We start from the raw sequence: 20,328 nt of genomic DNA, 5'->3' as shown, positions 1-20,328 counted from the left end.
GGCTCCTGCCCTGGTGAGCACAGCAACCAAGCAAAGGATGAAGGGCAGGCCAGAGGCCCGAGCTTCCAGGCACGGGGCGTGTTTTGGGGAGGGTGGTGCCAGCAAATGGAGAGGGGGCTCTGGGCTTGGGCCAAGTCCACCACCCGTGGAGACACTCTCCACACCTGCAGGCTTCCCTGTGGCAGAGTCGCTCAGGAGGTGGGCAGAAAGTCTCCGAGGCCCCTCCCTCTGTGCGTAGGGAGTCAGCTGTGTCAAAGTGCTGACTCTGAAAGTGCCAGGTGCCTGTCTGGCAGACGGTGGACAACTGCCAGTGGTGGACAATCCACTTGAACGGGGATTGGGCAGCATGCAGGGGAGTAGGCAGGGCATGTTAATGTGGGACCCAGGTCCAGGAGGGAGAGAGCTTCCTCTGCCTTGGTGCTGAGATTAAAGGGGCTGAGCGATAATGTGTCGCTGAAGATAGCATTGGCCAAGCAGGCTCCACTAGGACAAGCAGACACAGCGTTGTCTACAGGGCAATCCTACTTGGGAAGCAGAGTGCCCAGCCCGCCTGGGAGAAAGGGGTGGTGGCATTAGCAGATCTCAGGAAACAAGGCAGGGCCCCAGGAGCTTACAAAAAGCCCCCTGGGGGCAAGGGGCGGGGATGCAGGAGACTTGCTGGGGGTGTGGTGTTGCAGCAACCACAAGTCACTTGCTGGCCATCCACGCCGCCAGGGCCTGGGCAGAGGCAGCGTCCCCATTCCAGGTTGGAGGATTCCCCAGAGATGGCCTTGGGACCTGGCAGGTGCCCAAGCCTGCCAGTCAGCCCAAGGCATGGGGCGATGGGTGCCGGCAGCAGAGCTGTAACCCACCTGCAGCCCAAACTCTGGGAGAAGGGAGAAGAAAGAAAGAACACGATGCTCTGGATGGAGGAGAGCAGTCAGAAGGCAGAGCACTTCCAGAGCACAGATGCCCTGGGCGCCATGGCCCAGAGCAGCATCCCAGGGAGACCAGGAGTGGCCCTGAGGCACAGAAGCACCACTGCCCAAGGGAATCTTCTTGCAGACCATGTAGGCCGGGGCTTTGAGGAAGAGCACCACTGCTTGACACACCAGAAACATGCAGGGAACCTGGCTTTGGTGATGCAGGGGCCAAGTCCTGCTGGCAGGGGTCTGGAAATATTGGGAGGAGGGTGGCAGAGTGAGTTGCCCAGATCCATGGAGTGGGGTGGTGTGCAGGGCTGGGTTCTTCCTTCCCTCCAGGGCTGCAGGGAGCTTGGGTAGGGGGAACACGGATGTCTCCTGATGGGCGGACCAGCCACGGCCCTGCCAAGCACCCTCAGCATCTGCCCTACCACCCCCACGGGGAGTTCATGGAGGGCTCCACTGTCCCCTTCCTGGATCCCACCGAAGGTACCCGGGGTAGGGCAAAACGGAGGCTCCCCCAAAGGAAGCAGGGGCCAGCCCTTCTCACCTGCCAGGAATTTGGGCTTGGGATCCCAAGGAGGGGAGGTCACCTGCACGTAGGTTTAAGAGCTGCTTCACGGGACAGAGAGAACTACACAGAGAAGGTACTCAGCAAGTGGCAACCGTTATTGCTACAATAGTGCATGAAATGCACAAGGATGGGTGGCTGAGTGGTCCCCAAGGGTGTGTGGACACCCTGCCAGTCAGCGCGAGGGTACTGACCTTCCTCCCAAGGCTGGCAGTCAAGGCAAGACAGCTTCTTGGAGGCATTTCTCTGGACCAGGCGCCAGGCACTGTGCCGCCTGCTTCAGGGGTATTGTCTCTTTCAGTCCTTCCCACACGCCATCCTAATTCCACCAAAGCCCCCTCTGCTCCCCCACTCCTCACCTCTCACCCCCAGCGCCCCCCTGAGCCTCATCCTGAACACTGCAGCCCACCTCTACCTCTGCCTCCTGTGAGCACTGATCAGCGTGCATCTGTCAGGCAGCAGATGCCCCAGTTAGTTAGCGCTGACCATGTTTCTGTGTCTTTCTCTTCATGCAGACTGTAAGTTCAAGGACACGTTCCATGCCCCGTTTTTGCCCATCAAAGCACACGACTTTATTGATGATACATACACATGTAGGCATGGGTGGATGAGGTCAAGTCAGTGCAGCACATAGAAAGGGAGTGTACTCTTTTGAAGAATAGGCTTGCCGTCCATCAGCTCACATGGAGGAAAGAGTAGATGAAAGAGAATTCAACCTAAACCGCAACAAATGCATGTTCAGCACAAACTCGGGTATGTAGCTGGTCTCCACGAAACGGTCCAGCTTAGACAGGGAGGCCAGCACAGGAAAGGCATCCCTCGTGATGCTATAATATGATGCTCTGTATCCGCAGCTGGCAGCTGAAATGACCCCTTTTACCACAAGAAGAAGGCTGCTGTAAGGGAGTAGTTGTCAATGCGCACTGCCTGCGGACTGCACCGCCAAGAAGCTACTCAAAGCTCTTTGAGCCCCTGCCTGGCCAAACAGAGTGTGCTCCTCCACTTAGCAAGTGTGACTTTCACGCCAGGGTGGGGCGATTGGCTGAGGCTGGATCTTTGAGACTGCAGAGTCTTTGAGTGGGAGCACAAGTGGGCATGTATTCACCAAATGGCTTTTGGGCGGGTTCAGTTCCAGTGCGTTCAGGATGGCCACTTAAGAGGCCATGGTGCCCGGCAGAACCTGTCTGTTTCCATTCCTGATAAAGAGGGACATGAATGACAGCAGCATTTGGGCACCCAGCAATTCCCCTGCCAAGACTGGCTTTTCAGACAAACCCGTCAACGGTTTCAAACCCTGAACCTCAGCACATCCTCTTCCCTCTGGTGTCAAAGGAAACTCCAAGTCTGCAACGGACTTGGCAAGCATGTTATTAATAACTGTCATGCTCATTAGCAAATTTAATCCGGCCTGATGCAGAAATGAGTTGCAGCAATGTGACACAGTCTCCCGACACACTTCACTGATGTACATCTTAATCTGGCTCTGATTTTCAGCCCTCGCGTTCAAGTTATCCAGGGCACGCAAAGCCTTCTCCTTGACAGCGGGGTGGGGAGTGGGGATGCAGTTCCCAGTGGAGAGGCTGGCCCAATGACTGCTGACATCATGGATAAATGAAAAGCCAGCGTCTTTGCACTGAGCAAACAATATTTTACCCTGAATGAAAGGACACTTGGAGAGGTCAAGAACACAAGTGACATTTTCAATATCTCAAGAATCACAAAAAAGTCATCACTTTCATTAAGGAAAAGGTGATTTTTCATTATTGGGATGGTATCCTCTTTAGGAGGCCCTGGGTCCTTACTGGCTATTCAGCCTCATACCCAGCAGTTTGCCTTTCCTGGATCTTTAACTAATCTCAGAACCCTTGCCTTTCTTACTGAACTCTCTATTCTTCTGGTCTTTTCTTACTGTGGTTGTATCCGCCTCTGATTAGTAGGTGAAGGCTGCAGGAACTTCAAGCCCTGACCTCCAGACTTGTTTTCATGAAATTACCATTTTAAGCACATCCTACATTTACAACAAGTCACCAAAGGCTCCCACTCTTGAAAAAGCCTTGCAGTTCTGGTGCTCTAGGAAGGAGATTGTTGGATGTTCTCTTCCCCCACACACACTGCACTCTCATCTTGCATTGGTACTCGGGGCAATGCATGTACATAGAGCTTCCATCTAAGTCTCTGCAGATAGACATGTCAACCCTGAGGGTACAAGGGTATCAGTACTTCTGTTTCCTGATTTAATGTCTTCGTTTTCATGTTGTTTCCTCTTTACCTCCTTTAAGCTCATTCCCAGTGTTTTCTCAGTGGTACATTTGACTTTTCCAGCACCAAAGTAAGAGGGGAGGAGAACAAAGGCTGGGAAAGGGAAAGGTTGAGTTGCCTCTAGACCCTGCATTCTGACTCTGAACTCCATCTCTATCTGCACTCCTTATCTCCAGGATATCACACTGTGTGTGAAGCAGTTTCCTTCCTTCCTTGCCTGGATTTATGTCTACAAGTAGACAGAGAAGAGAGAATGGAGGCTGGTAGATGCACTGCCACGTAAGTGCCTTCTCTCCAGAGGGAGAAATCTAGTTTCCAAATGTCCTTCATTTTCGTCTCAGGCACATCCTCCATTGTGCCCTCCAAATACTTTCATCACCCCGACCCTCCCCGACAAATGCCCATGTTTTCCATTCGCCTGTCCCCCAGCCACTCTCTTGACCTTTCTCTCCCTTCAAATGCCCATTTTTCTGTTCTTTCCACTCAAGAGATATTAACGTTGCTTTTCCAGAGCCAGAAAAGATTGGAATTAAGTAATGCTTTTCTGAAGACGGGACAAGAATGGGAGCGTGGGTTCTGGTTTCACGCTTACCTCTACCACCACCTTGTGACCAGCTCAAGACCCCACATTTCTTTGAAGGAATGTTCATTTCAGTTTCTACTAAATTTCCGGTAAGGTTTTCCTCTTCCTTTTTCCTGGGTTGTGCTGCCCCCTACAGACACACAAGCAAACCAATAGGCAAGGATTGCCAAGCACACTGCTGGGCGGTAGTCCATAGTTCCTACTTTCTATTGATTGAGGACTCTGTCAAAAGACTCTCACCTCTCATTCCAGGATCCTAGCATGACCTTCCCTCCACCCCAACCACATGCACCATTTAGAGAACTAAAATAAGCTGGTGGGTACCTGGGAGTGTAGACAAATCTGATTCTGCCCCTTTAATCACTGCCCTACCCCTGACCCTACAATTCCCCAAGCAATGTTCACTCTCCCACCAACCTGCACTTAACCAAAGCAGTTTCTTCACTAGGCTACAAACATATTTCTCTAAGGCCACAGGGAGCTAATGGTTGGACCAAAAAGACCACCTCTCCACTATTCTTGGTTGCCTGACATACATGTCACCAAAAAACCATGATCCCCAAGTTCCCCTCCCATCAGCACTAATGCCAGAGTGTGCCCTCCTTTCCCCCTTTCTCCCAGTACACCAGACATGTCACTCACTTTTTTCTTTACAAATCCTAGAGGCCAAAAGAAAATTCTTTTCCATCTTGTTAAAATTTGCCTTCCTCTAATTTCCAGGGAAGGAATCTATCTTCGTCTGGAGCAACTATTTTTCTTGTTATACTTCTCTGTCTTCTCTTAGAATACAGGGCGACAACTCATCTTTTCACTTCCCCTTCTCTCAGCCACTAATACCAATCATCTTTCTTGGATCCACGAGAAAGCAGAATGCAAGAAATAAGGCATTCAGAGAAAGATTTTGAAATATTTATTGATTGATTTGCTCATTTTTCTTCAAAATACTTGCTTTTAAAAAATGATTTGTACATGATTTTATATGTACAGGGAGTTTTCTGGAGTGATGTTTGCCAAAATGTCACCACTGGTTATTCCAAGGATGAGATTCAAGGCAAAACACATTCTAGCTGCAGTGGTACATGTGAATGTCACTGGGACATGGAGATGAACAGATCTGTCTCTTACACAAGATAACCTGGCTTTCCACGCAAGCCCTGACAAGGCAGCATTTAGCTTGCTGAGTTCACCACACTCTAGGCTCCAAATCTTAATTTTTGTCTTCAGATAAAAAATAAGCACAACCTTATACATAACAGAAATGCCTATAAGTGTTCACCAAAAGACTCGTACAAGAATGTTCATAGTAGCACTATTTATAATTGCTCCAAACTGGAAACACCCCAAATACCCATCAATAGTAGAATGGGTAAATAAAATACATTCACAAATGGGGTTTATATTCACTAATGACAATGAATATCATACATGCAACAGTGTGGGTTAATCACACAATACGAGCAAAAGAAAACAGATGCAAGGGTATATGTTGTGTGATCCATTTACATAAAGCTTAAGAAACATACAAAACTATGATGTCTGAAGTCAGAATAGTAGTTACCTTGGAATGCATTATTGACTAGATGGGGGCATGGGAGAAGCTTCCATTGTGCTATTAATATTTTGTTTCTTGCTTACTTTGTGAAAATTTATTGAGCTGAAGACTTGGGATTTCTCCACTTTTCTGTATATATGGTATACTTTAACAAAAATTGACCAAAAGGTCCCAACAGTTAGTGAAGTGGTAGGTGAGTAAATGAAACTTATCCTCCTGCTGATCTGGGGAAGCTGGACAAAATGCTTTTTTTTATTTACCTGAAAGCACTAGAGAGCCAACAAAATACTGAAGAATAGGTGGTTCAAAAAGGAATGCAGAAAGTTGAGTTTAATGTTAGGGCCACTTTTCCCAATGGAGCATTTGCAGTTATAGAGGGGTCTGTTGGGAGGCTGTACAGAGTTCTGTATGACCTCTGGAAGGTATAGAGGCAGATATTAGAATCCAAACTTTGCCAAGTAGTGTACCTCACAAAGCCCAGTGCTTTTGTATTGTGATGGTGAAAGAGCTGTACTTCAGAGTCAGCATGAGCAAGAGGTAGACAGGCTTTTACAAGGATTTCAGTTTAACTTTGAACAATCTCAGTCACTAGAAATTAAGGTAATGCCAGTGTATTAATGTCCTAGGTGCCTAGCAGACAAATACAGCAAATTCTGTTTGGAAAGAAATAACATCAGCATCAAGTTATTTCTGAAGTTTTGCAAAATACAGTATCTGGCACACAAGAGAAAACAACAAAGTACACAAGAAGACAAGGCAAAATTAACAAAAGCCACCAGAAATGACAGACAATAGAAAAAGATTTGTGGGTGTGGGTCTCAGTTATTAGAGTTATCAGACATAGATTTAAAATAAACATGTTTTCTATGCTTAAGGAGAAAAAGGACAACATAGAGAATATCTGCAGATAAATGGAAACTATAAAAAAGTATAAAACAGAAATTCTAGAACTGAAAAACAGAATAATCACAATTAAGAACTGAATGGATAGATTTAACAGCAGAGTAGATAAAGATAAAAAAGAAAATTATTGATCAGGAGGGTAGATTGGAAGACACTACCCACAATGGATCCCAGAGTCACAGAAGGGTGAATAAGTAGAAGTGAGTAAGAGACAGAAAATAGAGAGAGAAGGTTTAACGTAGGTATACTTGAAATTCAGGAAGAGAGAAGGGAAGGAATGAAGCAAAAATAATATATGAAGAAATAGTGGTTGATAATGTTCTGAACTTTCCAAAATACCAAGACACATATTCAAGAAGCCCTTCAAATCTCAAGCAAGACAAATTTTAGAAAGTTATATCTATTCACATTATAGTAAAACTACTGAAAACCAAAGACAAGGGAAATATCTTAAGATTAGCCATAAAACAAAAATCTCAGATTACCTTCAAAAGAGCAACGATTAGACTGGTAGCTAACATCTTAACAGGAAAAATGGAAGTCAGACAGGGAAAGAATATTCCTAAAATGCTGAGAGAGCATTAATGCCAAATTAGATTTATATACCTGTAGACAATATCCTTCACCCATATAGGTGAAAGAAAGGCATTCTCAGGCAAAAAATTATCACTAGAAAATTCCTAATAGAAGAAATACTAAAAGTTGTTCTTCAAGCAGAATGGAAATTTATCTTCCTATGCGGCGAGAAGAAAAGAAGCAAAAAGGAAAGAGTAAATATGTGAGTAGATCTAAACAGTTTTTGGCTATACAAAATAAAGATAAGAATGGCAAAATATTGAAATATGGAGAGAAATAGGTTGAAAATATATAGAAAGTTGGAATACATGACAGCAATGGAATGTAAATAGCAGTGAGGATAAGTAGGGTTAGGGTTTTAAATCCTGTGAGTTGTCTAGGAAGACAGTAAAAGGACTAATTCTTAGTAGACTTTGAAAAATGTAGAATGTATATTGCAATTTATAGGGTAATCACTAAACAATAGTAAATTAGTACAATTTTCAAGCTAATAGAGGAAAATGGAATGATTTAAAAAATTCAATAAATCCAAAAAAAGATAAGAAAGAAATTAGAACATAGAGTAGGCTGGTAAAATAGAAAGCACAGAATAAGATAAGAGATTAAGCCCTAAATGTATTAGGTATTACATTACATAAAAACAGACTAAATGCTTCAATTGAAACATAAATATTGCAAGATTGGGTGAAATTAACAAAAATGAAAAGTAAAAAATATGCTATTCAGAAAAGTTATATCTAAAACTTGAACTTACAGAAAGTTTGGAAGTATGAGAATGGAAAATATTTATTATGGAAACACTAATCAAAAGAGAGCTGGTAAACACTATCTACAAAAGCAAACAAACATCATAGTTAATGCTGAAATATTGGGAGTTTTCCACCTGAGATCAGGTAACAAGAAAAGGATGGCCACTATCATCACTTTTACTCATCACCATACTGGAGGTGCTAGACAGTACAATAAGGGAAGAAAAAGAAATAAAAGGTACAAGAATTGGAAAGGAAGAAAGATAACCAAAATTCACATATAAAATGATTGCATATGTAGAAAATCCAAAAGAATCTGTAAGTAAACTATTAAAATTAGTAAGTGATTTCAACAAGGCCACTCAATACAATGTCAATATATTTTAAAAACTCACTCTATTCCTGTACACCAGCAGCAATTAGAAAATGAAATTTCAAAAACCAAGCCATTTAGAATAGCATTGAAAACCCATCAAATCCTGAGAATAATACTCAAAATATGTGAAAATCTGAAGATGAAAGTTCAGACATTATTGAAAGAAATTTAAAAGACCTAAATAAATAAAGAGGTATATCAGTTTAATGAGTTGGGAAACTCAATATTGTAAATATGTTCATTCTCTCCAAATTCATTTATAGATTCATTGCACTCCCAGTCAAAATCCAAACAGGTGTGGTGTGTGTGTGCATGCATGTGTGTGTGTGGGTGGGTGTTGATTGGCAAGCTTATTTTTTTTTCTTTTAAAATTCAAGTTTATTGAGGAATAATTTACAGACAGTAAAATTCACCATTTTTAAATGTATAATGTGTTGAGTTTTGGCAGATGTGTAGAATAATGTAACTATCCCAGTTGAGATATAGAACATTTCTATCATCCCAGCGAGTTCTTTTGTGCCCCTTTGTAATCAGTCTCCTTCCCAGGTACCACCATAGCCTATAGCAACCACTGATTTGCTTCCTGTCCCTGTAGTTTAGTTTTTTCAGAATGTCACTGAGTGGTATCATACACTATACAGGATTTTGTGCCCAGCTTTTTTCACTCTATAATGCATTTGAGCATCTGTGTTGCAGCATGTATTATTACTCTTTATTGCTGAGTAGTATTTCATCATATAGATGTACCATAATTTGTATATGTACTCACCAGTTGATAGACATTTAGGTAGTTTTCAGTTTGGGACTATTAAAATAAAGCTGCCATTGAGTAGTCACACACAGGTCTTTGTGGGAGCATATGTTTTTACTTCTCTTGGGTAAATACCCAGGAATGGGATTTCTGGGTTGTGTGGTAAGTGTATGCATAACTTTACAAGAAACTGCCAAATTGTCTCCCAAAGGGAGTATATCATTTTGCATTCCTACCAGCAACATATGAAAATTCTAGCTGCTCCTCATTCTCCCCATCACTTTGTATAACCTGTATTTTTAGCTTTACCCGTTCTAATGGTCATGGCATGGTAGCCTAATTTGCATTTCCAATAATAACTAATGATGTTCAGCATCTTTTTATGTATTTATTTGCCATCTGTATTTTTTATTTGGTGAAATATCAAATCTTTTGCCCATTTTAAAAATTAGGTTGTTGTTTTCTTGAGTTGTGAGTTTTTTCTGTATTCTGGATACTATTCCTTTATCAAGTATGTGTTTTACATATATTTTCTCCTAGTTCATGGCTGTGTTTTCATTTTTTTTTTCTTGGAGTGTTGAGGCTTTATTTCACACTGGCAGGCTCAGAGGGGAGTAATCTCCCAAAAAGTCCGAGCCCCAAACAAAGGAAAAGGGAGCAATTTATACAGTTCTGCTTCCTTATCTGTAACATTCCTACGTGCGCAGCAAGCAAGCAGGCAAGGGGGAGGAAGTTTAGGGAGTGAACCTTGGGAACCAGTGCTTACAGAGCGGGAAACCAAGGGAGTGTTTTTTTGTTTGGGTTGAGGAGGGGGGCGAGATGGAGGGGAGCCACCTCATAAATTACTGTCCTTGTAGTGTTGTTTGTGTTGAGGAAGGGGGTTGAGACAGAGTGGAGTCACCCGCTAGGTTGCTGTCCTTGTAAATTTTCCCTATCATTCCCCCTTCAAACACTTAGTTTTTGGGTTTTTTTTTTTTTTGAGAGGGCATCTCTCATATTTATTGATCAAATGGTTGTTAACAACAATAAAATTCTGTATAGGGGGGTCAATGCTCAATGCACAATCATTAATCCATCTCAAGCCTAATTCTCATCAGTCTCCAATCTTCTGAAGTATAACGAACAAGTTCTTACATGGCGAACGAATTGTTACATAGTGAATAAGTTCTTACATGGTGAACAGTACAAGGGCAGTCATCACAGAAACTTTCGGTTTTGATCACTCATTATGAACTATAAACAATCAGGTCAAATATGAATATTCGTTTGATTTTTATACTTGATTTATATGTTGATCCCACATTTCTCCCTTTATTACTATTACTATTTTTATTTTTAATAAAATGCTGAAGTGGTAGGTAGATGCAAGATAAAGGAAGAAAACATAGTTTAGTGCTGTAAGAGGGCAAATGTAGATGATCAGGTGTGTGCCTATGGACTAAGTATTAATCCAAGCTAGACAAGGGCAAAACATCCACGGATGCAGAAGATTTCTCTCAAAGCAGGGGGGATGAGGTTCTGAGCCTCACCTCTGTTTATCCCCAATTTCTCACCTGATGGCCCCCCTGCGACTGTGCCTGTCTTAGGTTGTTCCTCCCTTGAGGAATCTTACCGTCTCTGGCTAACCAGTCATCTTCCGGGGCCATACAGGGAAATGTAAGGTTGGTAAGTGAGAGAGAAACCATATTGTTTGAAAAGGTTAGCTTTTTACTTCTTTTCAGATTTATGCCCTGTGACTCCTATGCCCAGCACTTGTCTCGAGGTATCTTTACCACCTGGAGGAATTATGATGCTCGGTAAATTCGATATGAGGCACGAATTCTATTTAAGGGTTGTAATTAGGAAGGAAGAAGAAAAGCTATAGAGGTAGCATATGGAAGAAAACATGGGAGGATTGATTATTTCTTTGACATATCTTCTTGTAGAGTACCTTAAGTATGTATAGGTTTTAAACTACTAACTAATTTGCACACACATATTAACATAATAGGAATACGGTGACATAAAGCAAATCTATAATTACCAGCCATCTCCAGTGAAGCCAAGAAAACCATTTAGGCACCCTAGGCATTTGTGAAAATTTGTCTATGATATGATGGATATTGTCCAACTGTACTTGAACAGTCTGAGAGAAATCAGACAAATTAAAGCAGCCCATTTCTGGGATCTGTTCACATCCCATATGTTCTTTTAACCGTAGATAGTCTATAGTCATAAGATTTTGGAGTGCTACAACTTGCACCCCTCCCAACTCCTGGTTGAGTTCCAACAGTACAGATTCGGTCAAATTCGTTGTCTCACTGTATGCACATGCCAGCCTAGACATCTCCCTCCTCATTCCAATGGCAAGTCCAGGAAACGGTGGGGTGGATGCAGCCACAACCGCAGCATCGCCCAGATCCCTGTGGAGGCTTTTTGTTGATCATCCCCCTGGCACAAATCCTCCAGAGAGTGCTGATGCTGGAAGCTCCTCCTCATATCGTATCTTAGTTCATTTTCTGGGTAGCCAAGCTAAGCCTTGATCTTCTGCATAGAAACAAACACACCCTTTGGATTGGCAAGCTTATTTTGAAAAAAATGTATAGAAATACAAAGGGCCAAGAATAACCAAGAAAATCCTGAAAAAGAACAGTAAATAAGATTTATACTACTAAACATTGAGAGGTATTATAAAGCTACAGTAATTATGACAGGGTTCAAGGACATTGGTGCACGGATAAAAAAATAAACCAATGGGCAAATAGAAAGTCTGGAGATAAACCCATACATATATGACAACAGTTGATCCAAAGGTGACACTAGTGTAGTGGGGAAAGGATAGTCTTCTCAAGAAATGGTGCTGGATCAACTGGATATCCATAAGGGGAAAAAGTTGAATCTTGATTCTTATTTCACACCACCTACTAAAACAAATTCCAGGTCAATTCCTAAATGTGAAGGGCAAAACAATAAAGCTGCTAGAAGATAATGTAGATAATCTTCATGAACTATGGTATGGGAAAATTATTTTTAAAAGAATAAAACAAAATAAAGGAAAATATTGATAAATTTATCTTAATCAACATGTTATTATGTAAGTGAAAAATCAAGCCATACATTTTTTAAAACTTTTATTAAGGTATGATTGATATACACACTTATGAAAGTTTCACATGAAAAAACAATGTGGTTACTACATTTACCCATATTATCAAGTCCCCACCCATACCCCAATGCAGTCACTGTCCATCAGAGCAGCAAGATGCCACAGATCCACTATGTGCCTTCTCTGTGCTAAACTGTTCTCCCCGTGATCCCCCACACCATGTGTACTAAACATAATACCCCTCCATCCCCTTCTCCCTCCCCACCTGCCCTCCCACACCCCTCCCCTTTGGTAACCACTAGTTCATTCTTGGAGTCTCTGAGTCTGCTGCTATTTTGTTCCTTCAGTTTTCAAACCATATATTCTAAATGTTAAAACTTGATGATATAAAAAAGAAAACTATAGATTAATCCCACTAATGAATATACATGCACTAAATATAATAATAATAAAAATAATCCACAAGTATGGCAAAGAAATAATGTACCAAAACAAGTCAGTCAGTTGCTGCAATGAGAATTCAAGCAGTTCTCAGTTGCAATGTCCCTCTTATACTTATTCCACTTTATACTTATATTTGTTTTCTCTATTCATACTCAAAAACTTTTTTACAGTTATATCTGCATCCTACTCACTTTGTCAGACAGGACGTCATTTTCTTTTGCAGACGCAGGCAAAAATGTTTGATTAGTACTGCTCATGTCTTCAAGCTTTAATAGCATGTTTTGTGTTTCTAGGACACCAATGTCCTATCTTTGTTTGAAAGGCATAGATCACATTGTGTAATTCAGAGAAAAAGATTAGGCAGTAGATTTGAAAATGCTTGAATGCACTGATTAACTCAATCATAGTCATGTATTCTGAGACAGAAGATGTTATGAGTACTTCAATTGTTGACTCAGAATTTTTGATCCAGACCACCTTTTACAAACTGTAAAATTTTCATAGCCCAATGTATATTTTATCCTATCACCATGGTGCTTTAGGGTCTTTCATAATGGACTCATAACACAATTATTAGCATCACAACCTTTCCCGACTCAATGTATGTGCCATCACAGATCTGCTTGGCCTCTGACAACCGCCTTACTTACTAGCCAAAGGAAACTCAGCAATGATCCATACTGTTTCTGCCACTGCCACTGTTGTTCAAGCCACAGTTTGAAGAATGACCTAATAAAGTGTCACCTAACAAGAAGAAACTATTGCACCTGCAAACTATCCAGACTAAACCCATGAAAGAAGAGTGGAATTAATGCCCGGACTTCAACCAATGGAGCCGGCTAAGTTCCCTTGAGAATGACTTTTCTAAGAATGGTTACTATTTTCATTGCTATCTTTTTACATTTATTTTACATCGCATTCCAGACTAAAGGTTTCCTCTGGTTTCTTTTCCTAAACTGTGGCTCTTCCTTAGCTCTAAACCAGAATAAATTGTTGCCTTCTTAGGGTGCAGAAAACTCAGATAACGGTCCCTGGTCTGGCCTACCCTGAGATGTGGTATTAAGCAGGACGACAGATACTTGCTTTTCAGAATGGTATGCCTCCACGCTTAACCTTCCACTGGGTCCCTCTCAGGCCTTGTGCTAAGGTCTTGGACAATGTGTGGGGGGGGGATAGATCGGAGGGGAGGGAGGAGGCAGGGCAGAGGGACAGAAGCTTTATTGGAGAGGTAACCTTCCTCTTATAGGTTCATGTACGTGTAATTTAATCTACCATTGAGAGTATGCTAAATGTAACTCTCTGGCCCTGTTGACCATTTACATTTTAAAAAATGAAAAAGTGTACAATTTTGCTTATATGTGGAGTCTAAAAAATGAAACAAAAAATAGCAAAGAAACAAAACAGAAGCAGACTCATAAATACAGTGAGCAGACTGGTAGTTGCCATAGGGGAGGAGGATGGGGGGCTGGGTAAAATACTTGAAGGGGGAAAAAGTTAGTATGTTTGCTATCTTCATCTAGATGATGGTTACATGAGTGTACACATATGTCAAAATTCAAGTTGTATGCTAAGATCTGTGCATTTTATTGTATGTACCTCAATAAAAATAAATAAAAAGTAAAATAAAGTTTTGTTACTTTAAAAAAAACGAAAGAGTAGGTATAATACAAGCATCTTTGGGCATAGAGCCTCCTGTTTGTTGAGCATTTATGAGTTCACAAAAGACATGCCATATTATCAAATGAACTAGAATTTCTTTTTGGAAATAAGAAACAGAATGATAATTTATGTTACTATAAAAGATAGGATTACCAAGTAGACTAGATTCTTAGTGTTTGCTGCTCAGAACCTTCTCTCATTAAGATCAGTCTACATCAGAAGCCAAATTATCATCATACAGTTGTGTATTTAATGGGAAATGAGGGAAAGCTGACTTAGCTAGATATTAGTGTTGTCAAAGAAGGTGGATATATCATTCATTTAGTGTTGCTCATGTTTTTTGCTCCTGTTTAGATGATCACCTGTAGGTGACCAAATCTTTCGTATCTTCCCTTTATGGTTCCTAGGTTTTTGGTCATGCTGAGGAAGGTCCTTCCTACCTCTAGTTATAAAAATAGACTCTTGTTTCCTTTGAACTTTTTATAAACATATTTCAATGTCTTCCTTTCTAATTTTTGTGTTATATGTTAGAAATGCAGTTGTGTTTGTTATGAAGTAGATGTCTATTCCCAACACTTCTCTTTCCCAAACAGCATACTTTGTGGAAGGACTTTTTTTATTCCATTGGTCTTTGGTTACTTGTAAAATGTTATTTTTCTCCATAAGAAGAAATATTATTTTTGTTTGCTACTTTTGAGACATGGTACACTGAGCTACTATTGGTAATGTCTTACATTATACAACTCATTTTTTTAAAAGTAGAGTTAATAGTTTGGGTGACTTCTTAGCTCAAGACTAGAAAACAGGGCCCAGAGCAAAAGTTTACCTTGGGATGTATAATACAAAGAACTAACTGTGAGAGGAAAATGGAAGTAAGGTTAGGAAAGAGGGAAAGCAAATACAAGAGAGTGAACTTTTCAACAAAAGCACAACTGATTACATCATATGATGTCTTCAGTAAGGGAATAAAAATTACAGCATCTAAGAATAGTCTCTCTTTAGAGAAGGAATGGCCAAAAATTTTTCTGACACCTTTCTTGAGTAGGCAGTCTTCATTGGTCAAAGTTCACTCCAGAGAACATAAAATTTGTCTGAACCACAGCAACTTGTTAAATCTACACTTGAGATGTTTTTTGAAACAAGGCCAGTAAAATTTGAATTAAAAAAAAGAAAACTAGTTTCCTGAACCTTAAAATATTATGCTTTGGGTGACAATTTATATAAAAACTATACTTCAGCATTGTAAAGTTGCCTTTGAACACATTTGACAGGGATAGACCCACTTAAATTCCTGAAACTGTTAGATGAGCACAGAACCCAAACAGCAAGTTATCCTCTGAGTTTCTAATTCCCTTGGTTTCCCAGGAGCTTCCATTCTCTCTGTCCCCCGGAGCAGCCACAGTCCTAGCACTGTGCCCTTTCCAAAGTGACTGAGAGGCATCCCTCAAGATATGACAGCATTGGGACATCAGCGTGTGGCTGGGCCAGCCATGTGGCCTGCCTGGACCAGGCAGCCACACCTTTGCCTCACAAGCACTCTCCAAAGCCCAGGTGATTCGGTTCTAAAAGCTACCTAGTGTGGGATGACATCAGTACATGCAGAGCACACAGCGCTGTGCCACACTGCTAAGACTCATTCCTTCTCAGTTTCTGTTCAACAAGCGTTCCAAAAAATCTTGACATCCAGTCACACCCAGGGCACCATATTGCCACAGCCAGGATAACTATTACTCTGTATTAAAGGTCCACTGGTGCATGACCTGGTGTCATGGGAATTAAACAATCACCCCAAAAGACACAGAAGCACAGAGAGCACTTCTGATAATGTGCCAGGAGGAGGAAACAAAGGGAGAAGTGTGAGGGAGGGAGAGGGAAGGAAGGAGAGGAGAAGAGAGACTGGAGAACAGATGGACACTGGGCTGGCCTGTGCCCCTGACTCAAGGTGGCTTTGTGTTACTCAGGATAGCCTCATTTACACCCTAGGCACCCACATCACTCAGCATCCTGTTTCCAACATATCAGGAGAGAAGTCATTATTATTTGCTCCATTCCCAAACCGCTCATCCTACCTGACACATAGGAGCAACAAGATACATATCAGTTCCTCTATTCCTCTACTGAGCCTCACCTATTGGCAACTCCTAAAACTTCACTCTTTCTTCTACGCCTTGCTCTGTGGTTATCTATGAAGCTATGGACTTGACATAAAGAATCTCAATTCCATCTGTCTTCATCAAGTGTAGTTTTATGTTGAGACTCTATGGACACCTTATACAGATGTTTGGCTCCATACTAAGCAATTTTAAAGCAACCAATTGCTTGAACCTGAAAGGCCACTGGCTCTGCCTCTTACTAACAGAGTGATCTTGGGACTCTTACCTAACTTCTCCATGTCTTTTTTCTTCTACAATAAAAGATATAATAATACTTACCTTACAGGATTGTTGAAGAGATTTGAGTGTTTGGGGAGGGGAAACTACATAAAATGCCAAACAGTGTCTGACAAATATTAGGCCCCACTCACCTCTTTTCTTGTGTAATATGCATGTCTTTGACATAAATGCACTGCTTATCAAATTTGAGCAATATTCTAAAAAAGAGAAAACTCAAGAGCTTCTAGTATTGTCTGAAACTATTATTATTATTATTATTATTATTATTATTATTATTATTATCTTACTTAAATATTTACAGACCTAAAACCAGGCACAGGTGCTTTGATTCTAGCTCTTATAGGAGAGGGAAAACTTTTCCTCTCTCCATCTTGAGGTCTGAGCTGAGACTCTGAAAAAAGATAAAGATGAGAAAAAGGTACCAATTTAATTAACATAAGTTTTATTTGACATAGGAGCCTTTATAAAGAAATGAAGATCCAAAGAAGGCAAAACTAAATTCTTAAATATTAGGTTGAAGGAGGAGAGGCAATTATGTAAAAGTAACTAAAATATGGGGAGGCTAAAGGAAGATAGGTTATTTAGCAAAATCTATTTGTACAGAATTCTCTCAGCCTCAAATACCTATGTCTGTTGATAAGAATGTGTCTTTCCTCCTGGTTTCAGAAGGACAACTTTCACACTGGATTTTTATTTAATGCCTTCAGGAAGAAAAGGGGACGTCAGAGTGTCCTTCTTGTAACTGTTTTTTTTTCAAGAGCTTTTAATTCAAAATAATCCTTATGCCAAAGTGGCATACTTTGGGGTGTCATATCTCCTCACCTTCATTCTCAGGCAAATGTAAAACAAAAACCACAAATTAAAAACAAATCATTAAAGGCAGACAGAGAGAGAAAAAAGTTCACCTACAAAGGAAAACCCATCAGGCTATCATCAGGCTTCCCAACAGAAATCTTACAGGCCAGAAGAGAATGGCATGATATATTTAATGCAATGAAACAGAAGGGTCTTGAACCAGGAATACTATATACAGCATGATTATAATTTAAATATGAAGGAGGTATTAAACAATTCCCAGACAAGCAAAAGTTGAGGGAATTTGCCTCCCACAAACCACCTCGACAGGGTATTTTAGAGGGGATGCTCTAGATGGAAGCACTCCTAAGACTAAACAGATGTCACCAAAGAAAATAAAATCACAGCAAAGAAAGCAGACCAAACAAATACTAACTACAGGCAAAAAATAAAATCAACTACTCACAAAAGCAGTCAAAGGAAACACAAAAGAGCACAGAATAAAACACCTAATATATAAAGAATGGAGGAGGAGGAATAAAAGGGAGAGAAATAAAGAATCATCAGACTGTGTTTATAATAGCTTAACAAGCAAGTTAAGTTAGATAGTTAGATAGTAAAGAAGCTAACCTTGAACCTCTGGTAACCATGAATCTAAAGCCTGCAATGGCAATACGTACATATCTTCCAATAATCACCCTAAATGTAAATGGACTGAATGCACCAATCAAAACACACAGAGAAATAGAATGGATAAAAAAGCAAGACCCACCTATATGCTGCTTATAAGAGACACACCTCAAACCCAAAGACATACACAGACTAAAAGTCAAGTGATGGGAAAAGATATTTCATGAAAACAATAGAGAGAAAAAAGCAGGTGCTTCAGTACTAGTATCACACAAAATAGACTTCAAAACAAAGAAAGTAACAAGAGATAAAGAAGGACATTACATAATGATAAAGGGGGCAGTCCAACAAGAGGATATAACCATTATAAATATATACGCACACAATACAGGAACACCAACATATGTGAAACAAATACTAACAGAATTAAAGGAACAAATAGAATGCAATATTTTCATTTTAGGAGACTTCAACACACCACTCACTCCAAAGGACAGATCCACCAGACAGAAAATAAGTAAGGACACAGAGGCACTGAACAACACACTAGAACAGATGGACTTAGTAGAGATCTACAGAACTCTATACCCAAAAGCATCAGGATACACATTCTTCTCAAGTGCACATGGAACATTCTCCAGAATAGACCACATACTAGGCCACAAAAAGAGCCTCAGTAAATCAAAAAAGATTGAAATTCTACCAACCAACTTCTTGGACCACAAAGGTATAAAACTAGAAATGAATTGCACAGAGAAAGCAAAAAGGCTCACAAACACATGGAGGCTTAACAACATGCTCCTAAATAATCAATGGATCAATGACCAAATTAAAATAAAGATCAAGCAATATATGGAGACTAATGAAAACAACAGCACAAAGCCCCAACTTCTGTGGGATACAGAGAAGGCAGTTCTAAGAGTAAAGTATATAGCAATCCAGGCATATTTAAAGAAGGAAGAACAATCACAAATGAATAGTCTAAAGTCACAATTATTGAAATTGGAAAAAGAAGAACAAATGAGGCCTGAAGTCAGCAGAAGGAGGGACATAATAAAGATCAGAGAAGAAATAAATAAAATTGAGAAGAATAAAACAATAGAAAAAATCAATGAAACCAAGAGCTGGTTCTTTGAGAAAATAAACAAAATAGATAAGCCCCTTGCCAGACTTACTAACAGAAAAAAGAGAATCTACACACATCAACAGAATCAGGAATGAGAAAGGAAAAATCACGACAGATCCCTATTAGAGAATACTGTGAGAATCTATACGCTAAGAAGCTGGAAAACCTAGAAGAAATGGACAACTTCCTAGAAAAATGCAACCTTCCAAGACTGACCAAGGAAGAAACAGAAAATCTATACAGACCAATTACCAGCAATGTAATTGAACCGATAATCAAAAATCTACTGAAGAACAAAACCCCTGAGCCAGATGGATTTACCGTGGAATTTTATCAGACATATAGAGAAGACATAATACCCATTCTCCTTGAAGTTTTCCAAAAAACAGAAGAGGATGGAATACTTCCAAACTGATTCTATGAAGCCAGCATCACCATAATACCAAAACCAAGCAAAGACCCCACCAAAAAAGAAAATTACAGACCAATATCTCTGATGAACATAGATGCAAAAGCACTCAACAAAATATTAGCAAACAGAATTCAAAAGTACATCAAGAGGATTAAACACTATGACCAAGTGGAATTCATCCCAGGGATGCAAGGATGGTACAATATTCGAAAATCCATCAACATCATCCACCACATCAACAAAAAGAAGGACAAAAGCCATATGATCATCTCCATAGATGCTGAAAAAGCATTCAACAAAATTCAACATCCATTCATGATAAAAACTCTTAACAAAATGGTATAGACGGCAAGTACCTCAACATAATAAAGGCCATATATCATATATGCACAGCCAACATCATACTTAACAATGAGAAGCTGAAAGCTTTTCCTCTAAGACCAGGAACAAGACAGGGATGCCCACTCTCCCCACTGTTATTCAACATAGTACTGGAGGTCCTAGCCATGGCAATTAGACAAAACAAAGAAATACAAGGACTCCAGATTGGTAAACAAATCAA

General features: G+C 40.5%; 1 protein-coding gene across 1 annotated transcript; it reads right to left on the bottom strand.

The window, feature by feature from the left end:
• Positions 1-2,020: 2,020 nt before the first annotated feature.
• LOC118971121 (protein ARMCX6-like) lies at positions 2,021-13,008 on the bottom strand. The gene is made up of 3 exons (XM_037011421.2): positions 12,943-13,008; positions 4,325-4,445; positions 2,021-3,180 (listed from the first exon to the last, which is right to left on the bottom strand). The coding sequence occupies exons 1-3, from the start codon at positions 13,006-13,008 to the stop codon at positions 2,627-2,629; spliced, it is 741 nt and encodes a 246-aa protein (XP_036867316.1). The 3' UTR covers positions 2,021-2,626.
• Positions 13,009-20,328: the final 7,320 nt, after the last annotated feature.

Source organism: Manis javanica, chromosome X, assembly GCF_040802235.1.
Source record: "Manis javanica isolate MJ-LG chromosome X, MJ_LKY, whole genome shotgun sequence".
In the NCBI taxonomy this organism is placed as follows: Eukaryota; Metazoa; Chordata; class Mammalia; order Pholidota; family Manidae; genus Manis; species Manis javanica.
The sequence above is the reverse complement of the archived record's forward strand: the minus strand, read 5'-3'. Positions and strand labels throughout refer to the sequence as shown.

Coding starts and splice junctions, on each gene's coding strand:
- LOC118971121 (XM_037011421.2), bottom strand. CDS start 13,008: ATGAGCAGTACTAATCAAACATTTTTGCCTGCGTCTGCAAAAGAAAAT. Junction 4,446..12,942: donor ATGACGTCCTGTCTGACAAA/GTGAGTAGGATG, acceptor GTGTGTCTGTAG/GGGGCAGCACAACCCAGGAA. Junction 3,181..4,324: donor GTCACAAGGTGGTGGTAGAG/GTAAGCGTGAAA, acceptor GTGATTCTTGAG/ATATTGAAAATGTCACTTGT.